The sequence below is a fragment of the Oncorhynchus mykiss genome, chromosome 6 (assembly GCF_057628025.1).
Source record: "Oncorhynchus mykiss isolate SJ-2025 chromosome 6, ASM5762802v1, whole genome shotgun sequence".
NCBI classification, from domain to species: Eukaryota; Metazoa; Chordata; class Actinopteri; order Salmoniformes; family Salmonidae; genus Oncorhynchus; species Oncorhynchus mykiss.
Genome location: NC_143027.1, coordinates 58,898,892 through 58,916,461, shown reverse-complemented (window position 1 = coordinate 58,916,461; position 17,570 = coordinate 58,898,892). Strand labels below are relative to the sequence as shown.

Sequence of the window (17,570 nt, the reverse complement as noted above, 5' to 3'; positions counted from 1 at the left end):
CTCTGTGTGTCTTTCTGTCTCTCTCAGAGATTTCGATGCCAGTCTTTACCTGTGTGAGGAAGCCTTTGGGCTGCTTCCCTTGGACACGTTTGACCGCTTGGCTGGCACTCTGCTGGCATACCCTTACCTCGTCACCCTGATTGTGCTCCTGGTGATGCTGGCGCTGTTAACACTGGCCAACCTCTGGTAAGGTAGATTTCCTTCTGTAGCTGTGGACTGAGAATGACGTTCGGACACAGCCCACAAATGGGTTGAGTCATGACCCGGACAGAACGGGTCCCTGGCTTCCAAGCGCTCTCAGCCTTAATCCCTTGTGGCTATTTCAATACTTATCCACATTTAGTTGTGTTGTCATTCATTTTCTTCATTCTGTTTCCTTAAATTCCTTCACCATCTGTCATGCTGAGGCCTGTCTTATCTGGCAAAAACAAAAAAAAACTGAGAGTAGAGTTCAAGAGGTTGCTTGTTGGTAACCCCACACATCTATCACATAATAATTATTTTTAATTAGTCATTCATTATTTCTTCTTATTAATAATTAGTAAAGAGGCTCTCCTTTTTGTATTTGTATATGCTTTATTTGGACAGTTTCACAACTGACGGGGAGGTAGATGAGGAGGAGACACCGTAGGAGTCTTTGCACATATAACTTTGATTTAGCCGCTCGACTGCCGCTGCTGTCAGTTTCGTTATCCTCTAGCTGTGTGGAGACCTACTACAACATATTGATAGTAGTGGTTGGCAGGCAGCATCACAACAATCCTCTTGAGTCCTCTCCCTAAATCCCTGTAAATATCTGAGCATGTCATCACTGTGTTGTTCCTTCCCTGTTTGATGTGAGCGAGAGAATCCTGCTCCTATCCTTTTTGTTTTGTCCTGTTCTGATTCCAGTTATCAGAACCCAGTCTGGACACCCAGGCACTCAACCCTCCCACAAGCTAATCATTACAGGCTCATTTCATATACGCCAGTTAACCTTTCGGAGGAGAGCGAAAGACAAACGGAATAATCTGCTTTATGTCTCTTTCGCCTTTTTTATGTATTATGCATCAATGTTTTTCCTATTCTCAGTGATTCTTCAGCGGTCGGGCGGCCGCCAAAAGGCCGGTTCGAGGAGCGGCCGATCTGTATGCGGGCAGATGTCGCCTACAATCTGTTACACACAGTCTTCTTCGGCCTCCTGGCGCTCAGCACCATGAGGTGAGCTCCGCTGCTTGTTCAAGAGGATATCTCTCCGGACATGTCTGGAATTTTGCTGAATAACCAACATCTACTTTCTTTCTTTCTTTCTTTCTTTCTTTCTTTCTTTCTTTCTTTCTTTCTTTCTTTATCTCTCTCCTCTCTCTCTCTCTCTCTCTCTCTCTCTCTCTCTCTCTCTCTCTCTCTCTCTCCTTCTTATTATTTCTGTTTAATCTACCCATCTGTCCTTCGTCTGAGTGGGCCTGCCCCTGTTCATTTGATCCCCCCCCCCCCCATTTCTCTCGATCTCTCCAAACCCTCTCTCTCTCCAAACCCTCTCTCTCTCCAAACCCTCTCTCTCTCCAAACCCTCTCTCTCTCCAAACCCTCTCTCTCCAAACTCTCTCTCTCTCTCTCTCCAAACTCTCTCTCTCTCTCTCTCCAAACCCTCTCTCTATCTCTCTCTCCAAACCCTCTGTCTATCTCTCTCTCCAAACCCTCTCTCTCTCTCCAAACCCTCTCTCTCTCTCCAAACCCTCTCTCTCTCTCTCTCCAAACCCTCTCTCTCTCTCTCTCCAAACCCTCTCTCTCTCTCTCCAAACCCTCTCTCTCTCCAAACCCTCTCTCTCTCCAAACCCTCTCTCTCTCCAAACCCTCTCTCTCTCCAAACCCTCTCTCTCTCTCCAAACCCTCTCTCTCTCTCTCTCCAAACCCTCTCTCTCTCTCTCTCCAAACCCTCTCTCTCTCTCTCCAAACCCTCTCTCTCTCCAAACCCTCTCTCTCTCCAAACCCTCTCTCTCTCCAAACCCTCTCTCTCTCTTTCCAAACCCTCTCTCTCTCTTTCCAAACCCTCTCTCTCTCTTTCCAAACCCTCTCTCTCTCTTTCCAAACCCTCGCTCTCTCTCTAAACCATCTCTCTCCAAACCCTCTCTCTCCAAACCCTCTCTCTCTAAACCCTCTCTCTCTCCAAACCCTCTCTCTCTCTAAACCCTCTCTCTCCAAACCCTCTCTCTCTAAACCCTCTCTCTCCAAACCCTCTCTCTCTCTTTCCAAACCCTATCTGTCTCTAAACCCTCTCTCTCCAAACCCTCTCTCTAAACCCTCTCTCTCCAAACGCTCTCTCTCTCCAAACCCTCTCTCTCTCCAAACCCTCTCTCTCCAAACCCTCTCTCTCTCCAAACCCTCTCTCTCTAAATCCTCTCTCTCCAAACCCTCTCTCTCTCCAAACCCTCTCTCTCTCCAAACCCTCTCTCTCTCCAAACCCTCTCTCTCTCCAAACCCTCTCTCTCTCCAAACCCTCTCTCTCTCCAAACCCTCTCTCTCTCCAAACCCTCTCTCTCTCCAAACCCTCTCTCTCTCCAAACCCTCTCTCTCCAAACCCTCTCTCTCCAAACCCTCTCTCTCCAAACCCTCTCTCTCCAAACCCTCTCTCTCCAAACCCTCTCTCTCCAAACCCTCTCTCTCCAAACCCTCTCTCTTTCCAAACCCTCTCTCTTTCCAAACCCTCTCTCTTTCCAAACCCTCTCTCTTTCCAAACCCTCTCTCTTTCCAAACCCTCTCTCTTTCCAAACCCTCTCTCTTTCCAAACCCTCTCTCTTTCCAAACCCTCTCTCTTTCCAAACCCTCTCTCTTTCCAAACCCTCTCTCTCTCCAAACCCTCTCTCTCCAAACCCTCTCTCTCTCTCTCCAAACCCTCTCTCTCTCTCTCCAAACCCTCTCTCTCCAAACCCTCTCTCTAAAACCTCTCTCTAAACCCTCTCACTCCAAACCCTCTCACTCCAAACCCTCTCTCTCCAAACCCTCTCTCTCCAAACCCTCTCTCTCCAAACCCTCTCTCTCCAAACCCTCGCTCTCTAAACCCTCTCTCTCCAAACCCTCTCTCTCTCTCTCCAAACCCTCGATCTCTAAACCCTCTCTCTCTCTAAACCCTCTCCCTCCTTATCTTGCCAAACGTTTTGATCATCACGCCATTTCCAGTTTGTGATGTTTATTTTTCTGCCTCATAATATAAGGAGAACGCTGCTGATAATTTTCCTCATAGCGCCAAGTACGTTGTGCAAAGTTGAAATAAGGTTGTTCTGATCTTTTTAATACACTGTTGTTCTCCTCTCTCCAGAATGAAATATCTGTGGACTGGCCATATGTGTGCCTTTGCTGCCTATGGTGTGTGTGGCAAGGAGCTGTGGTCCCTCTGCCTAAACACGATCCACTGTAACACTAAAACAAAGGTAAAGGCAACAGCTCAGATCCCAAAGGTTTCTTTTAACAGAAGAGTGAGCACAGTACCTGTTAGCAGGTTCTGCATTCCACCATGAGATGGCCCAGCCCTACACTGAGGCAATAGGAACACATTGAAATGGTAGCTTGCTTGTACAGTGCTGAACAGTTACAACCTTATCCAGTAGGTGGCAATATGGTAACAACCGATTTACACCAAGATGTCTGTATAGAGAAACAAAATGTCACAACAGATTGTAATGTTCACCCTGGTTATTTTCTTTTCTCTCATTTTGCAGCTGAGGCTGATCAGGTACACGGTTCCACTTGCCATTCTGGGATTTCTATGTTACAAGGTGAGACATTTGCCTCGCTATTTCATCACAATTTGCAGTACAATATTTTCTCACCCACAGAGATTGCAGTAAATGTGAACTGATATGGAGTTAAAAATGGAAGCGGCTACCGGCTGGTGACTAGTGTGTTAAGGACTTTGGCTCTCTCCTCCTCTCCTCACTCTATCAACAGTACAGATGAATTGGCAGTCACTGGGATGTGTGAATGGATGTGTGAGTTATATGAAAGTGATTATTGTGAGCGGATGTGTTTCTGTGGAGTTTGGTTATTTAAAGGTATTTTTCCTTCATGCTGTTCCTCTGTAGTTCTGGCCCAAACTGATGACGGAAGTATCAGAACTGAGAGAATTCTACGACCCTGACACCGTTGAGCTGATGACCTGGATTAGGTAAAAATCCGATGTATTTCTGCTTTAATCTGCGCACATACAGTTGAAGTCAGAAGTTTACATACACTTAGGTTTGGAGTCATTAACACTCGTTTTTCAACCACTCCACAAATTTCTTTTTAACAAACTATAGTTTTGGCAAGTTGGTTAAGACATCTACTTTGTGCATGACACAAGTAATTTTTCCAACAATTGTTTACAGACAGATTATTTCACTTATAATTCACTGTATCACAATTCCAGTGGGTCAGACGTTTACATGCACTAAGTTGACTGTGCCTTTAAACAGCTTGGAAAATTCCAGAAAATTATGTCATGGCTTTAGAGGCTTCTGATAGGCTAATTGACATCATTTGAGTCAGGTGGAGGTTTACCTGTGGATGTATTTCAAGGCTTACCTTCAAACTCAGTGCCTCTTTGCTTAAAATCATGGGAAAATCAAAAGAAATCAGGCAAGACCTCAGAAAAAAATTGTAGACCTCCACAAGTCTGGTTCATCCTTGGGAGCAATTTCCTAACGCCTGAAGGTACCACGCTCATCTGTGCAAACATTAGTACGCAAGTATAAACACCATTGGACCATGCAGCCGTCATACCGCTCAGTAAGGAGACGCGTTCTGTCTCCTGGAGATGAACGTACTGGTGCGAAAAGTGTAAATCAATCCCAGAACAACAGCAAAGGACCTTGTGAAGATGCTGGAGAAAACAGGTACAAAAGTATCTATATCCACAGTAAAACGAGTCCCATATTGACATAACCTGAAAGGCCTCTCAGCAAGGAAGAAGCCACTGCTCCAAAACCACCGTAAAAGCCAGATTACGGTTTGCAACTGCACATGGGGACAAATATCGTACTTTTTGGAGAAATGTCCTCTGGTCTGATGAAACAAAAATATAACTTTTTGGCCATAATGACCCTCGTTATGTTTGGAGGAAAAGGTGGGAGCCTTGCAAGCCGAAGAACACCATCCCAACCATAAAGCACGGGGGTGGCAGCATCATGTTGTGGGGGTGCTTTGCTGCAGGAGGGACTGGTGCACTTCACAAAATAGGTGGCATCATGAGGCAGGAAACTATGTGGATATATTGAAGCAACATCTCAAGACATCAGTCAGGAAGTTAAAGCTTGGTTGCAAATGGGTCTTCCAAATGGACATTGACCCCAAGCATACTTCCAAAGTTGTGGCAAAATGGCTTAAGGACAACAAAGTCCAGGTATTAGTGGCCATCACAGAGCCCTGACCTCAATCCTATAAACAATTTGTGGACAGAACTGAAAAAGCGTGTGCGAGCAAGAAGGCCTACAAACCTGACTCACTTACACCAGCTCTGTCAGGAGGAATGGGCCAAAATTCACCCAACTTATTGTGGGAAGCTTATGGATGGCTACCCGAGACGTTTGAACGAAGTTAAACAATTTAAAGGCAATGCTACCAAATACTAATTGAGTGTATGTAAACTTCTGACCCACTGGGAATGTGATGAAAGAAATAAAAGCTGAAATAAATCATTCTCTCTACTATTATTCTGACATTTCACATTCTTAAAATAAAGTGATGATCCTAACTGACCTAAGACAGGGAATTTTTACTATGATTAAATGTCAGGAATTGTGAAAAACTGAGTTTAAATGTATTTGGCTAAGGTGTATGTAAACTTCCGACTTCAACTGCAGATGCACACGTGCGTGGATGCCAAACAAACGCAAATCAGGTTAGCTTTGTTCCACAGATCAAATTCCACCATCGTTGCCTGTGACTGCATGTGTTTATGTGAAATGTAGATTTGGTGAGCTTGTGGCGCATGAATAAGACATGGAGGTCTGGCGAGGACCCAGCTGTTGGCAGTGGTTCAGCCAGTGGCCCAGGCCCCTGTGGAAGGGTTTTATCAAGCCAATCAGTCCTGATGTGATCGGAGATGGATGTTGAATTTGGCGTGGCTCCTTGGCTCTGAGAGAGACTGACTGGGGAGGACCGACCTTAAAAAGACTCACTCTGTGAAATGACACAGGTTCTCTTCCTCCAGAGAAAATCCAATTTGCTCGGCGGATTAGCGTGTAGCGTTACCTTCGCTGGTGCTGGCGCATTAAGCCTCTTGCCATGCGCTAATTACATTTAAGATGAAAGAGTTAAGCGGGGATCGTGTTTCATGAGACTCGGGCATAGCAAAGCTGCTCTTGTTTGTACATTATCACAAATTCAGAGCGAATGTGAACAAAAAAACATAGGAACATATATTTCTGTCTCATTCACAGTGTTGACATGAAGTACTCATTGATTTGTTGCGGTAATCTTGCCGGGGAACGTACTCGAACATACCTTCTATCCATGGGCAACTATTTTAAAATAGTTACATTGTAGTAACTCTGAAGAATTCGGGAGATTTAAACAGTGCAACAGAGATGTTAAGGAGAGAAGAAGACGACTTGTTTGCTGACTGTTTCTTTTTCAGTTAAAGCGGAGTCTGTAAGTCTGTCAGTCCCCTCCAGCTTCCTCCTGCTAACTGCACATTCAGAAGTCAGTGGTAGCTCGCCATTGTGTATGAAAATGCTTGATAATTTCTCTCTTGACTGTGCCGGCTCCACTCGTGATGGTGCCCTTTTTAAGTTATGCTGGTGTCTTGTCATTTCTGTCTTTTGACCGCATTGTGAGGCACCGTCATCACAGACACCCTTATCATTTAAGCGTTGGCTGCTATGCAATTAATTTCCCCTCTTTTGTTTGGTGGTTAATGTTGTCACGCCATCCTTTTGATTCTGGAAAGCTGAGTTATTTCAGAATTGTTGCCTTGTTTTTGAATAATGAAGACAAATGAAGCTTTTGTTTTCCCAGGGAAACTTCTGTCGCTGTAAGAGCGGCTGTTCACGACTGGAACAATGAGGACGTTTTCGCGCTGTAAACTGTGTATTTCTTCATGTTTTTGATACGCTCATATCCTCCACTTTCACTCCTTGCTAATTGTCGTTCTGTCAGCTTGATTTTTTTTTCTCTTCCTTATAATTTGTCGAAATTTGAAGTTTTCCCCTTATTATACATAGTCTCCAGAGGATCTCAGTAGCTGTAAGTAAAACTCTTGTCTGTCCTCGTATGAACCACAGTTATCCCCCCCCCCCCCCCCCCCCCCCTCAGGATAATATCAATGGAAAGCTTGTGACTTCGCCCACCGTGAAATTGCATTATAATAACATTTTTGCCAACCCTCCCTCTCTCAACCGTTCAGTCAGTCAATCAATCATCATCACCCTCCGCTCAGTCTCTGGACTCTGTGGCGGTTGAATTGGCCACTATAGTGGCTTGTTGGTGTAACAGCCGATTATCTGTGGCGGTCCGTCTCTTCTAGCTGGGAGCAGAGCAGATCGGCCAGTCAGATAGGATGAGCAGAGCTGTAGGATCTTAGGATGGACGTGACAGGCCCATCTCTGTTTCGATCTCCGTCTGTGCCGTACCTGAGCTCCCTACAAATCTCAGCCGTTAGCATCTCAGAGCTGTTAGCATCCCCCTCCCTCCCCTACCTGCCTCTCTTGGACTCGTGCTGTGTAGACATTTTAGTAGGCTGTCCTCCTTTACTCTCTGATTCGTAGGCACTGAAACTTTCCACCCATCTGCTCTCTTTCTCTCTCTCTGCCGGCAGCACTACCACTTTAAAGTCTGCATCAACAGGTGTACAATGGTGTTAATTTACTGCATGACATAGTCCCACCTCTGCATGTAGCATAACTAACACACAGGCACATTCATGCATACCAATTTCACACTTAATCACCACCCGTGTCCGTCTTCTCCAGCTATTAACAGCATTAATACATTTTTATAATGTCACCGGGGCGGCGGGCGTTTAGATAGCAGAATATAAATCTGAAATGAAATAGAAATCAGCTGAGGTATGAGGAATCTCACTTGAATATGCAGTAATTAAACACAAACTCCCACAGAGAGGAAGGAAGTGACCCGGAAGAGCAGGTCAGAGGTCAGCCCCATCACCCCATCACATACAGCCCAGGGTGGTTGGCGATTAGCCCCACAAGCTGCTAATGTTCCTAGCGGGGGCGTCCTATCTCTCCCCCCAGAGTCCAGAGGGAGCTAGCGGTCCCAACCTATCCCCCCTTTTCTGTGATGTGGATTTTAATGGCAAATCAACATGAGGTTTGGGGGAGGAATGGAGGAGCTAATAGCTGCTGTGAAAGAGGCTCTGCTGTGATCTCTTACAGAGTTAGTGAGCGATTTGATTTCCTTTTCTAATATAGATAACACAATGACTCCTCCACCAGGGAATAGTAAATTAAACTGAAATCATTTAATTCTACGTGTGTGTGTGTTTGAGCAAACTACCCTTTTCTTATGCTCTTTTGTGCTGTTTTCGACTGCCTAATTGATTTGTGAAATACCTGAACAACAGCTCCACAGGTGGTTCTCAACCAACTATTCGCACACTGTGCTGCTTATTTCTGCCTGAAATTACCTGATATCTCAGTTATTACCAACAATTACCACTAACATATTTATTACTGGAAATGGTTGCTATGAGTGGAAACGCACTCTCTCCCCACACGAGTGTATCCGTGCAATCAGACTTGCCCATGTTGAGGGAGAGTGTATACAGACCAGACTGTAAACATAATGATTGTTCCGTCTTCTGTGTTGTGGCTCGTGATAAAAAAAAAAATTAGACGCCCCCTGAGTTGTGTAGCTGGTCAGAGGGAGTCTCAGGCATGTACCGGTGTAGGATGAGTCACTGTGTCGATGAGCGGAGATCAGTGTTATGAGACCGAGCAGGCCCAAGGTTGGGCTGCGGCAGTAACAAGGCTCTACTTAAGAGTCAGCCTCTCTAGGCTGTACTCATATAACAAATTCCACACCGGGCTTTGTCCTTCCTGTGAGTCCTCACCCACCACCTCCTCTAGAACACCTTGAGAAAGATTCCTTGGCGAAAGAAAGATAAACATGGTTTATTTTTTCCTGATAACTATTTTATGTTCCCAGCAGCCTTAGCAGGCTGCCCTTTCGCTAGCCTTTCAATCTCTCCTTGAAGTTGTTCCAGTATTTGTTCTTAAGATAAAGTGAAAGTCTTAATATGTCTGCGAAGGTTATCGTTAAAACAACCTGATGGCGTTGAGTAAGGGACACCTGCAGTGTGCAAGTACAGATGTCCGTGTGGTAACTCGCCCGCTGCTGAGTCACGAGGGAGCCAACAAAAATGAACGCCGCCTTGTTAAATACACAAATACACCGGGCTCTACAGCGTGTTCACGTCTTCTACCTCTGTGTGGCATACAGCAGTATCAACACCGGTCTCCCAAGAAAAACACTTCTTCTACCTCTGTGTGGCATACAGCAGTATCAACGCCGGTCTCCCAAGAAAAACACTTCTTCTACCTCTGTGTGGCATACAGCAGTATCAACGCCGGTCTCCCAAGAAAAACACTTCTTCTACCTCTGTGTGGCATACAGCAGTATCAACACCGGTCTCCCAAGAAAAACACGTCTTCTACCTCTGTGTGGCATACAGCAGTATCAACGCCGGTCTCCCAAGAAAAACACTTCTTCTACCTCTGTGTGGCATACAGCAGTATCAACGCCGGTCTCCCAAGAAAAACACTTCTTCTACCTCTGTGTGGCATACAGCAGTATCAATGCTGGTCTCCCAAGTAAAACACTACTTCTACCTCTGTCTTCCAGCTCAAAGACCCCCAAGAAGGCAGTGTTTGCTGGGAGCATGCAGTTGCTGGCTGGGATCAAACTGTGCACAGGGAGAGTCCTGACTAACCACCCACACTATGAAGACCAAGCCCTGAGAGAGAGGACCAGACAGGTAAAACCAATCCTTTTATCCTTATCCTACTTCTATACTTAATTTGTTAATTTTTTTTATTTAAAATTTTAACACAAGGCCTGACCTGAGAGGGAGAGTAAATATGGAGGACACCTGTAAATATGTGTTGACCAGGGTTGGCGGTCAATTCCATTTTAAATTCAGGCCAACCAGGGAATTAAACTGTCCACTTGGAAAAGAAAGGGCCGTGTTCCAGTCATCTCCAGAAATGGAATGGAATTCAGAAGGCATGACCTCACCTGGGTGGTGATCCTATCAAGGGGAGGACACCACTTCTGTGTACCTGTGCTGTGATATTAGCATGGAGGGGACCGTCAACCGCGGCCGGGGGAATGGAGTCACATAAGCCTCAACATGAGAGTGTGCTGTCAGTCACTTTTTATATTTCCTGTCTGGCTTTCCCCTCAGTTTTACAGAAGCGCGTGACTTTATCAGCCAGACGACGCCGTGTTTTCATCTCACCCAGGGATGGCAAGTAGCGTTTGTCAGATGCAGAGATTAATCGTGGTGGTGTGAACCGTCTCTAAAGCTCGTTAGACAGCGCAGCACGTGGGTCTAGGTGAGGGGGAGGCGGCCAGACAGGCAGAGAGGAGACGGTGCAGGGCTGCTGGATGGTTGGGTACAGAGCGTTCTGCCACTCTCCGGGTGGCGCTCTACAGCGTGTGGTGCTGTGCCGTGCGGTGGTGTGGGGCTCACGGAGCTCTTTCAGGCAGAGTTCTGACTAATGAAGCTCTGTAGCTGTGGGAGGGAGAGGGAGAGGGGCTCCTCAGGTTGGGGGACTCCTCAGGTTGGGGGGCTCTGGCTCTGCCTGGGGGATGTGAGCAGAATGTTCCCTCCACACCACCCTGCTGCGTGTCTATCTGCCAGTCAGCGCCACAGAGGCGTCAGCCCCCAGCACCAGCACGGCCCGCTGTTAACACTCATCGCAAAGTCTCTCATAGCCCTCTATCAATAAGTCATGCCTGTCTGTGTGTTTGTGTGTGTGTGTGTGTGTGTGTGTGTGTGTGTGTGTGTTATCCCCTGGCTGTGTTTTCTCTCCTCCTGGTCGTTTCAGGTGTATCAGATCTACGCCCGGCAATCCCCGGAGGAGGTCCACAGGATCCTGCGCGCGGCAGGGGCTGATTTTGTGGTGATGGAGGACAGCGTCTGCTACGAGAGGAGGCATGGCCGGGGCTGCAGGCTCCGAGACCTGCTGGACCTGGCCAACGGTCACGTAGGTGTCGTTTCTGTTCTGTAATGGCAGGGGTTGGGGTTCTGCGATGCCCGCTCGTTCACAAATGTATGACTGCCCGCGGCTGTATGTACACGCGTGAGTGTTTTGATGTGTACATGTTTGTTTAAACAGGAGGCAGATTGTTTGGTTAAAATAAAAACATTTTTTGGAGAGAGTCAATAGGAGGAATATTGATTGGACTGCTTCAGTATGAGAGAAAGGGAATGACGGATAGATTCTTTGGGTGTTTGTGAGATTGGGATGGGGAGGGTTGTTTGGGTGTGTGCGCGTGTGCATTGCATGTGTGTGTTTGCATGTGCTCCCTATAAATCACATGTTGTCTGTCAGCCTCTGTCACTCATAGACACTTCAAAGTATGATTGCTTTGAATGGGCTCAATTACAGGCAGCGTTCGGGTCTGGAGATTCATCCTCCTCTGATCTGTGTCTCACCGCTGGTTGAAAGATGCATTTTCTCTCCTCCCGCTTTTGATGCCAGGAATAAACGAGTCACTGGTTGTTTGGATTTCTGGAGGCATGCTTGCCTTGCATAGTCTCATCCTTCCCGAGTGGTGTGTGTGGGGTTAGTAATGTTTCACTGCATGTGATCCCCACGTCAACATCACGTAGAGATTGGCTCAACTCTTACAAATCTTTATTGAGAGAATAACAAAAAACCGATTTAAAATGCTTTTTTTTTTTTAATTATTGAATACCCTGGATCCTTGTGGTTTGTTATCCCCATCTTACCTTCAAGTACAAATCTAACTCAAGGGTACTATTTACTTGTGACAATACATGATGTCTGAACAGTTGAATGCGTCTGTGTTTTTTGGATTAGATCATGGATGGCCCCGGGGACAACGACCCAGACTTGGTTCACGCCCCCCATCCTCGCTTCTGTGAGTCCGTCAAGACAGGCGGCCCTGCCTACACAGCCCTCTTCTCCCGCGTGTTCCAAAACAAGACCTTCCACGTCTACAAGCTGAAGAAGGGCAAGAAGAGAGCCAAGGCAGACAGAGAGCCGGTGGCCATGGAGGATAAAACCCAGTAATAAGACCCTGGGTTACCCCATAAACAACGCCCCACCCACCCATATCCAGCCCGCCGCCCAGTCTCCGACTCAGCCTCCTGCTCCCTGCCAAGTCGATAACCTAATGACTGCTCTCCGCTCCCTGCTCTCTGGTCTACCCGACTTCATCTGGAACCATGGCTGCACTCTCCCACCCGCCGCCCTCCCTCCTTCCATCCCTCCGTGCGCCACGGCAGCCCGAGGCAGGTAATCACGTCCGGCTGACACGGCGCTGATTTGAGCAGCGTCTGATTGCGGCGGGCGAGCAGATGAGCACATGCATATCAAACCAGGGCTTTGTGTCGGGAAGCTCATGTGTAAACAGGAGAGGAGGGATGACGGCGCATCACAACAACATTCACGGCTCCCTCTCGCTTTCACCCAGACTAAAGGCAGAGCAGAGAAGAAAGAGGAGAGGGACCTTTGAGAGGGGGCTGATTGAAAGCTAGAGCAGCGTGGGTAATTATTGCGAAGGCCAGTCTGGTCTCTTTGGTGGCCGGGTCTGCAGCCTGACTGCACAGCTGCACCCTGTGCCATTTTCCTTCATTTGTATTTTAAAAACCGTGCCATGTCTCGTCTCCACTTGTTAATGAGGACTCCTCTTTCGATACTCTCTCACTCAAACGCAAGGTTCTGCATACGTTGTCAGTTGCGGGGCATCAAGGGGAAGTGCCATTCTCATTGTAATGCATAACAGTCATACCACTGTGAAGAGGATTTGCTTGTTCATTCCGTTGCATTGAAATTGGATGTTTAATTTAGTTGGCTGACCATTTTTTTTTACGAGGGAGAAGTCATTCCATTATGTTTTCCTAATAAGTGCATACTAATGTAATGTTGAGCATTGACATAGTTCATTTTCAAATTTATTAATAATTCAGTTTAGATGCATTGGTCATTTGAAGCAAGAGTATTTTAATGGAAATTAAATGAGAAAATGTTTATTAACTGTGTGTATTCCCTCAACTCAACACCCCAGAATCATACAGTATTCTGTAGAAGGACTGCATTGTGGGTAAACCATGACCACTGGTCAATGTTGAATTAGGTGAATGGTTAACATATTCATGGTCACTGGTCTATGGCTAACATGTACTTTTTTTCACATGTTGGTGCATTACAACATGGGATTGAAATAGATTTGTCATTTTCTGTCATTGATTTACTTTTTTTTATACCGATTTTAATAAAAATTAAATAACTCAAATATAGTTGTTGCATAAGTATTCACCCCCCTTTGTTTAGGCAAGCCTAAATTAGTTCAGGAGTAACATTTGGCTTAACAAATCACTTAAGTTACATGGACTCACTCTGTATGAAATAATAGTAGTTGACGTGATCTTTAATGACTACCCCTTCCTTTGTCCCCCCCTACGTAAGGTCCCTCAGTCAAGTATTGAATTTCAAGCACCGATTCAGCTACAAAGACCAGAGAGGGTGTACTACAAAGCAAGCTACAGTAGATCTACGTATGGTTTTCTAGAGCTAGCCAGCTTCAGTTACTTTCCCATTCCAGCTCAGGCTTCCATCCGACCTACGATGGGGGATATTGCTCGTCCGTCTGCCGCTAACTCGAGCAGGCTTGTAACTGCGTTTGTATGTAGCACGTGGCTAGTCAAAACACCAGACTTTTCTTTGGGACAATTCTGAAACATCAATCCATGGGAAAGTCAGTGCCACATTTTCATTTGTGCCGAAATCAAATTGAAAGAAAAGCTATCCAGCAAATTCAGCAGGCTTTCGTGTGAAATGGACTTTTAGAAGTGCTGTCTGTATTTTATTACTTGGGTGTCGTTATTAACACACACATACCTTTTCCCCCACTCCTATTGATAAAATAGTTGTATTAAGTCCTAAATGTTTTACTGTGCGTGAAGTTTCAAATGCATTTGTCATTACTACATTTGTAATGTAATAGGTATTTTAATATGGTCACACTTTATTTGGATAGTCCAGATAGTCCCATCTGTAGATGCTCTACAGATGGTCATACTGTCAATATGCCATCAAGGTCATACTATCTGTTGTTAAGCAACTGTGGTTACGGTTTGGTTTATGCTATGGTTAGGGTTATGTTACGGTTAGGGTTAGGGTTATATTTAGGGTAAGGGATAGGGCTAGGGTTAGTAGATAGTTTAAATGTTACAGCTGCTCTACAGACACCCCCCCCCCCCCCCCCCCCATTTTTTAAAAATAATAATAATATTCCAAAACTATAGTAATACTGCAACAAAAAAACATGTCAAAGGAATACACTTTTTGGCCTAAATGCAAAGCCTTATGTTTGAGGCAAATCCAACACAACGCATCACTGAGTAACTGTACAGTATCCTTATTTGCATCATGTTATGGGTATGCTTGACATCGGAAGAGACTGGGGAGTTTTTCAGGATAAAAATAAATAGGATGGAGCTAAGCACATGCAAAAGCAGGACAATAACCTACAGTTGTGGACAAAAGTTTCGAGAATGACAAATATACATTTTCAAGTCTGCTGCCTCAGTGTCTTTAGATATTTTTTGTGATATTTCTTGTGATATGGAATACTGAAGTATGATTCCAAGCATTTCATAAGTCTCAAAGGCTTTTATTGACAATTCCATGAAGTTGATGCAAAGAGTCAGTGTTGACCCTTCTTTTTCAAGACCTCTGAAATCCGCCTTGGCATGCTATCAATTAACTTCTGGGCCACATCCTGACTGTTGGCAGCCCATTCTTGCATAATCAATGCTTGGAATTTGTGGGGTTTTATTTGTCCACCCGCCTCTTGTGGATTGACCACAATTTCTCAATGGAATTAAGGTCTGGGGAGTTTCCTGGCCATGGACCCAAAATATCAATGTTTTGTTCCCCGAGCCACTTAGTTATCACTTTTGCCTTATGGCAAGGGGCTCCATCATGCTGGAAAAGCATTGTTCGTCACCATCCTCGGAGGATGTGTTATTCTTTATTCATGGCTGTGTTCTGAGGCAAAATTGTGAGTGAGCCCACTACCTTGGCTGAGAAGCAACCCCACTCAGGATGCTTTACTGTTGGCATGACACAGGACGGATGGTAGCGCTCACCTTGTCTTCTCCGGACAACTTTTTTTCCAGATTCCCCAAACAATCAGAAAGGGGATTCATCAGAGAAAATGACTTTAATGACTTTACCCCAGTCCTCAGCAGTCCAATCCCTGTACCTTTTGCAGAATATCGGTCTGTCCCTGATGTTGTTCCTGGAGAAAAGTGGCTTCTTCGCTGCCCTTCTTGACACCAGGCCATCTTCCAAAAGTCTTCGCCTCACTGTGCGTGCAGATGCACTCACACCTGCCTGCTGCCATTCCTGAGCAAGCTCTGTACTGGTGGTGCCCCTATCCCGCAGCTGAATCAACTTTAGGAGACGGTCCTGGCGCTTGCTGGACTTTCTTGGGCGCCCTGAAGCCTTCTTCACAACAATTGAACCACTCTCCTTGAAGTTCTTGATTATCCGATAAATGGTTGATTTAGGTGCAATCTTACTGGCAGCAATATCCTTGCCTGTGAAGCCCTTTTTGTGCAAGGCAATGATGACGGCACGTGTTTCCTTGCAGGTGACCACAGTTGACAGAGGAAGAGCAATGATTCCAAGCACCACCCTCCTTTTGAAGCTTCCAGTCTGTTATTCAAACTCAATCAGCATGGCAGAGTAATCTCCAGCCTTGTCCTCATCAACACTCACACCTGTGTTAACGAGAGAATCACTGACATGATGTCAGCTGCTCCTTTTGTGGCAGGGCTGAAATGCAGTGGAAATGTTTTTGGGGGATTCAGTTCATTTGCATGGCAAACAGGGACTTTGCAATGAATTGCAATTCATCTGATCACTCTTCATAACATTCTGGAGTATATGCAAATTGCCATCATACAAACTGAGGCAGCAGACTTTGTGAAAATGAATGTCTCATTCTCAAAACTTTTGGCCACGACTGTACAACGCAAGGCCAAATCTACACTGGAGTTGTTTACCAAGAAGATAGTAAATGTTCTTGAGTGGCCAAGTTAGTTTTGGCTTAAATCTGCTTGAATATCTATGGCAAGACTTGAAAATGGCCCGTCTAGCCGTGATCCCCAACACCTTTGACAGAGCTTAATGAATTTAGAAAAGAATAGAGGACAAAAATCCAGGTGTGCTCAATCCAGGTGTGCTCAATCCAGGTGTGCAATGCTCTTAGAGACTTACCCCAAGAAGACTAATCGCTGCCAAAGGTGTTTCAAACATGTATTGACCCAGGGGGTGAATACTTATCTAATCAAGATCAATTCATGTTTTATTTTCCATTCATCTAAAATATATATCTATATTATTACACTTTGACATTACAGTATTTTGTGTAGATAAAAATTAAATCCATTTGGATCCCACTTTGTAACACAATAACATTTGAAGAAATCCAAGTGGGGTGAATACTTATGATAGGCACTGTAGTCTAAATCCTGATGTAAACCAATTCAGACTTAACAGGGTTATGTCAAATGATTCAATAATGTAAATGGTTGTGTGTTTATTTTATTGCATATTGGCAATATAGACTGCTTCATGTTGTTGTTTAAAGATTTAACAACTTGAGAATGAAAGTGCCTTCAACATTTGTCTATTTAATCTCTGTGTTGATGTAAAATGTGTCTAGTGTTATTGAACTAACAGTTGCTTGCAGTGCTGAAAAATGAAATTCTAAATTGTACACATGTCATTTTCATAGTTTTATTTTGCATGATTTAAGCTTTGTCAAAACTTGAAACTTTACAGAGGAAAATCATACGGGGGGGGGGAGGTTACATATCAAATAGGCACCATTTTGGGGATCGAATGCAGATTGTTTACATGAATGTTTCCAATATTCTGTCGACCGCATCAGATTTTGTACCATCTGAAAAGCATTCCAAGTCATGATGACAAGTGTCTGTGGGCCAGTCTTCTTCATTACTTAACACTGTGTTTAATCTAGAAGACGCCCCTCTGCTATTCTGGTGTTTGTGATATTTCCTCTCCTATTGTTCTGTGTCTGTCTGTTCACCCAGTAAATGGGTTGGTCCTGTTTGACGTGCCTGTGGAGAAATTGCACTAGTTGGTGTATCATGTTTTATGTTGTTTCATCTTCCTTGTGAATGCAGTTTACCATTGATCAGTGTTCCATGTTCTTATCGAAAGGGACTTTGTTTCCTCTGTTGCTTTGTATAAAAAAAAAAAAATCTCTTCACATTTGGTATTCTGCTGTCATTTTTCCATTCTTTTGATGTTCACACCAAAAAATTAATTGCAAGAGAATAAATGCAATGATGGAGATACCAAGGCCAAA

At 45.0% G+C, this 17,570-nt stretch overlaps 1 protein-coding gene across 4 annotated transcripts in view; it reads left to right on the top strand.

Annotated features, from left to right (window-relative positions):
* Positions 1-17,471, top strand: part of LOC110526249 (dpy-19 like C-mannosyltransferase 3) — a 39,670-nt gene extending 22,199 nt beyond the window's left edge. For all 4 annotated transcript variants that reach the window (XM_021607052.3, XM_021607053.3, XM_090238426.1 and 1 more), the window contains 8 exons: positions 28-186; positions 1,072-1,200; positions 3,295-3,406; positions 3,695-3,751; positions 4,058-4,140; positions 9,816-9,948; positions 11,024-11,182; positions 12,023-17,471. In XM_021607052.3, the coding sequence (XP_021462727.3) occupies positions 28-186; positions 1,072-1,200; positions 3,295-3,406; positions 3,695-3,751; positions 4,058-4,140; positions 9,816-9,948; positions 11,024-11,182; positions 12,023-12,235 (1,045 nt within the window). In that variant the 3' untranslated portion in view covers positions 12,236-17,471. The remainder of the gene's footprint in view (positions 1-27; positions 187-1,071; positions 1,201-3,294; positions 3,407-3,694; positions 3,752-4,057; positions 4,141-9,815; positions 9,949-11,023; positions 11,183-12,022) is intronic.
* Positions 17,472-17,570: the final 99 nt, after the last annotated feature.